The sequence below is a fragment of the Camponotus vicinus genome, unplaced genomic scaffold, assembly GCF_025532165.1.
Source record: "Camponotus vicinus isolate PSW18456_S1 unplaced genomic scaffold, iyCamVici1.0 SCAF_11, whole genome shotgun sequence".
NCBI classification, from domain to species: Eukaryota; Metazoa; Arthropoda; class Insecta; order Hymenoptera; family Formicidae; genus Camponotus; species Camponotus vicinus.
The window spans coordinates 8,395,772-8,400,562 of record NW_028141947.1 but is presented as its reverse complement, the minus strand read 5'-3'; the positions used below and the strand labels follow the sequence as shown (position 1 = coordinate 8,400,562).

General features: G+C 36.8%; 1 protein-coding gene and 1 long non-coding RNA gene across 5 annotated transcripts; one reads left to right on the top strand and one right to left on the bottom strand.

The window, feature by feature from the left end:
- The first annotated feature begins 243 nt into the window (after positions 1 to 243).
- LOC145962005 (small glutamine-rich tetratricopeptide repeat-containing protein alpha-like) lies at positions 244 to 2,859 on the top strand. 4 transcript variants are annotated; one of them, XM_083082722.1, is made up of 4 exons: positions 244 to 383; positions 914 to 1,260; positions 1,341 to 1,802; positions 1,938 to 2,859. In XM_083082722.1, the coding sequence occupies exons 2-4, from the start codon at positions 941 to 943 to the stop codon at positions 2,047 to 2,049; spliced, it is 894 nt and encodes a 297-aa protein (XP_082938848.1). In that variant the 5' UTR covers positions 244 to 383; positions 914 to 940; the 3' UTR covers positions 2,050 to 2,859. The 4 variants fall into 4 exon arrangements, with proteins under 4 accessions (XP_082938848.1, XP_082938851.1, XP_082938849.1 ...); XM_083082725.1 differs by lacking the exon at positions 244 to 383 and adding an exon at positions 446 to 592; XM_083082723.1 differs by lacking the exon at positions 244 to 383 and adding an exon at positions 449 to 629.
- On the bottom strand, positions 2,490 to 4,298 carry LOC145962009 (uncharacterized). Its single transcript, XR_014435782.1, has 2 exons — positions 3,658 to 4,298; positions 2,490 to 3,456 (listed from the first exon to the last, which is right to left on the bottom strand). It is a non-coding gene; the product is annotated as an uncharacterized LOC145962009 (long non-coding RNA).
- Positions 4,299 to 4,791: the final 493 nt, after the last annotated feature.

The window sequence follows — 4,791 nt, the reverse complement described above, 5'->3', positions numbered from 1 at the left end:
CTCAGCGATAAAAGAAGGAATCTTGCGACGTAATATAGATTTCTTTCTATTAAATAAATTATTTAATAAATTAATTTTTCTATAAAATATTTCACTAAAGAAATGTTAAAGCTCTCTGAATTCATGGATCGCATTCTCATATATTTGACGAATTTCGTTTCTCTCGAAAACACGTTGGCGAGTTTATTTTTCACTTTCGCGCAGCGGAAGTCGCTGAAGTTCGTCCCGCCGATGGTGCGCGAGCACGCGAACTGCACCGAAGTTGCACTTGGACGAACTTCAAAGTGCTACGTAGGTGCGAGCGAGGGCGAAGGTCTTCTCGGTCTGTTCCGTTCCGTTCGGCTTCGGATTCCTACTTCCCATCCGAGTTACCCGAAAAAAAGGTGCGTTTTTTTCCGTATTTCCTCGCACTCGCCTAATCGCGCGCAATTTGCGTCGCCGCTCCCCCTCATTCGTTCCCGTCAGCTGTCACGAGCGCAACGTCCACTAGGATCAGCAGTTTAATATTATTAAATAGAATACGTAGCGCGTTTATGGAACGTGATATTGCGATTCGGAGGGATAATCGAGCCTTTGGAGAACTTATTCGCGCGTAAAAGACCTACTTTTAGCTCTTTCAGAGAAATTCGGCAAGAACTTTTTGGTTATGTCAAGCGATGACAAATTAGATAATTGTCATCATCACCTTTGGATTCTTCCAACTGCCGTTGCCTTCGCGTAATAAATAGTGAGGCACTTTGATGTGTCTTGATTTCTTGTCATTTTTGCTACTTTTTCCACCTCTTTCCATTTTATTTTCGTTAATTGGATGATTATGAGATGCCATACTTGATATAACTTGATATATATACACGTATATGATGTGTCATAATATATTGCATTCTTACAGTAGATTGTTTTTTTTTCCTTACAGGAATAAATATTTCTTCATTTTGCACTGATGGCTGTCAAGGGGTTAATTTCGGCGATTGTGCAGTTTCTGACTGACCAATTACAAGATGGAGATATAACTGCAGATTCCCGTGAGAGTTTAGAAGTGGCTATCCAGTGTCTGGAAAGCGCTTACAATGTGCAAGCTTCTGATGCACCACCAAACTTCAATATATATCAAATTTACAAAAATACAGTAGAGAACTCAACGTCTAACTTAGGCCCTGAAGCTACAGCAGAATCAAAGGCCGAAGCGGAAAGATTGAAAAACGAGGGCAATATACTTATGAAACAGGAAAAGCATCATGAAGCACTTGCCAACTATACAAAGTATTTTTACATAATTTCTCTATTTTTATTCTATAAAATATTGCTTTATTTTTTAAAATTAAATCTATTTTTGTTTATAGAGCAATCCAATTGGATGGTCGCAATGCGGTATATTATTGCAATAGAGCAGCTGTTCATAGCAAGCTTGGCAATCATGCCCTAGCTATTAAAGACTGTCACACAGCACTCTCCATTGATCCCTCGTATAGTAAGGCATATGGTCGGTTAGGCTTGGCATATTCTAGTTTGGAGAGGCATAAAGAAGCTAAGGAAAGTTACGAAAAGGCTTTAGCAATGGAACCAGATAATGAGAGTTACCGAAATAATTTACAATTAGCGGAAGAGAAATTGGCTCAGTTAGGTGTTAATCAGAATCTGCCTAATTTGCCTGGTATGGATCTGAGTGCCCTTTTAAGCAATCCTGCTCTAATGAATATGGCGCGTCAGATGTTATCCGACCCAGCTATGCAGAATATGATGTGCAATCTCATGTCTGGCAATGTGGAGGAAGGTGGAAATCGTATGGAAGTACTCATAGAAGCGTAAGTGTATTATTTATTATTTATCATTTTATATTTAATAAAATCAAAGTGTGTTGATTTTAAATTTGTCGATAGCTCGACACATTCATCTAATCTTGGCTTATATACTTATGCACATGCACATAAATATTTTAGAGGTCAACAATTGGCACAACAAATGCAGAATGCAAACCCCGAGTTAATCGAATCACTAAGACGGCAAATGGGCGGCAATCCGAATGATCCAGAACCACCGCAGCAAAATTAAAATATATGACTGATTATATGATAGGATGTGAACACTGTACGTGAACATCATTTCCTTTCTCACTCCTTATGAAATAGTATCATTTTTTAAAACGTCATAAGGTGAGACGGCTTCAATGACAATTATTCTATCGTCATGTTTAAGGCAAAGTTAACATGCATACTACAGAATTCATTTTATAGATCAGTCATTAATTGTGGCTGCAAAATCATATTTCTGAATCAAATCATATTTCCTCTTCTGTTTCTCTTTCTTTCGTCTTTCTTCCTTTTTCTTCCTTTTTCTCCTTTTCTCTCCTCTGTTCTCCTTGGGCAATTTTTTATAGTATACATACAAGAATTGATATAAAGTAACAAAATATTTTTTAAATGGCTACAATAATTTGAATAATTTTGAGCAATATTCATATATTGGATTAATTTACTACATTGTTCAAAATATTTTGTTACTCGGATTGTGTTTGAATACTGAATTGCACATACAAATTTATATACAATTGTTTATTACATTTTCCAATTAAATGATTGGAAATTCGATTAATAAGAAATATATGTACATTTTATTGATATGTTCTTGAGTTTTCTCTACATATTGTAATAGAGAATTGTCTATTGAATATTTTATAAACATGCGAATATTATATAAATTGTTCATCAAAATTTTTAACCAATCTCAGACAAGAGCTTATGCATATCAAGTTCACAGTCTTGAGTATTTCAAACATGTTGGTTTCTCAGCACATTGTATACGAAAATAAAACAATGTGCTAATAAAAGATAAATTGTAATAAAAGTCGCATTATAAAGAGCATTTGAAGATGTTGTTAATTTGTTATCTTGTTAATTTTTTTATTTAATTTTCTTTTCTATTTGATAATAGGAACATTATTATTCACACAGTATATACACGTATACATACTCTGAGAGATTATTAAAAAGCAATTAAGAAAAAATCGAAGTTACACACAAAAATATCTAATAAATAGATTTATTTCTGACATATCATGCATTATCAAAAAATCCTCGATTGTAAAACATTTTCCACAAGAGTGAATATTACATGTCTATTTCTTTCTTTCTTTTTATTTATTTATTGCTATGGAGATTTTTTTCGATATAGATACATAATTTTGATTTTATGATGCTAGACAATTTCTTTGATCCTTCATTTATCGGCATCTTTGTAGCGTTAAGCTAGCGTCAGACTATGCGCATTTTCGCGAATCGTGATGCGTGATTCGTATAACGTTCGCGAATAATGTGGAGGGAAAATTCGTCGATTCGTCATGCGTGATTCCTCATTTGCACTGATTCGCTAACGGAGTGGTTTTTTGACGAAACTCAAAGGAGACGAATCGTTACGAATCCATTCGTGTCGCGCTACACTATGCGCATAGACTTACTAGAACTGGCGAAAATAAATATCGGAGCGTAAGTCGAATGTAAGGAAAGAGTAACAGAAGTGTAAACGAAGCTTCTAGGAGGCGTAAATTGAAACAACGAAACGTAAATGAAGCGTTAACATTTCGTTTACGTTTCGTTGTTTCAATTTACGCCTCCTATAAGCTTCGTTTACACTTCTGTTACTCTTTCCTTACATTCGACTTACGCTCCGTTATTTATTTTCGCCAGGGTTCATTCATGTTTGTCGGAGAGTTCGATATTCGTTTATGTTCCTTAAGGAGTTTGATGACGCTCCGTTTACATTTGAAGGATATTTCGTTCACGCTTGTCGGAGAGTTTGATGACGCTTCGTTAACATTTTTCTAACACTTAATAGCCGCTTTCTTTACGTTTCGATGTTTCAATTTACGCCTTTTAATAGCTTCGTTTACGCTTCCGTCACTTTTCCGTTACATTAGATTTACTCTCCAATTCATGCTTTGTTAACGCTCGGTTTACATTTTATTTTCGCCAGGGGAGCTGAACTTCGGTTAGAATAAGTTGTGGAACTGGGCCTTACACAGACTTCCAGACGGAGCATTTTCCCGAGGGGAAGGTACGGGCAGCGGTAAGGGGGGAACCAATGCACCTCGGCTCACCTCGGCTTCCCTCGGATACATTCGGTCATTAGACGAAAGAGAGACAAAGACGCTCTGCGCATCAACTCTACCGAATATATCCGAAAAGAACCGAAATAAACCGAAATACACTGACTCCTCCCCACTTTCACCACAGTTCCCCCTTTGCTTCTCGACCTACCTCCCTTGCCTAAGATGGCAGTTCATGCTCCGTCTGGAAGTCTGTGGGGCCTTATATGTATTTTACCTACATAAGTTAAGTTGTACCGACGGTACTGTATGGCTTATGGCCAATGCCAGCTTATTGCGCAATAAAAAAAAAATAAATAAAAGCGGGCCATGACACCTCTCATTCTTCTCTCTGACTGTGATTGCTCGATTTCCTTACGTTTACGTTTTACGTGCTTATGGAATTTTATGTGTGATGGCCGTTAAAGGCCATCACACACAAAATTGCATAGCTGCATATGCATAACATAAGACCATATGGACCAATGAGCAACGAGTATTATGTTATGTAAGTCAATATGGCGACTTAATACTCGATGCTCATTGGTCCATATGGTCTTATGTTATGCATATGGACCAATGAGCATCGAATATTATGTTATGTAAGTCAATATGGCGACTTAATACTCGATGCTCATTGGTCCATATGGTCTTATGTTATGCATATGCAGCTATGCAATTTCGTGTGTGATGGCTCTTAAGGCCATCACACA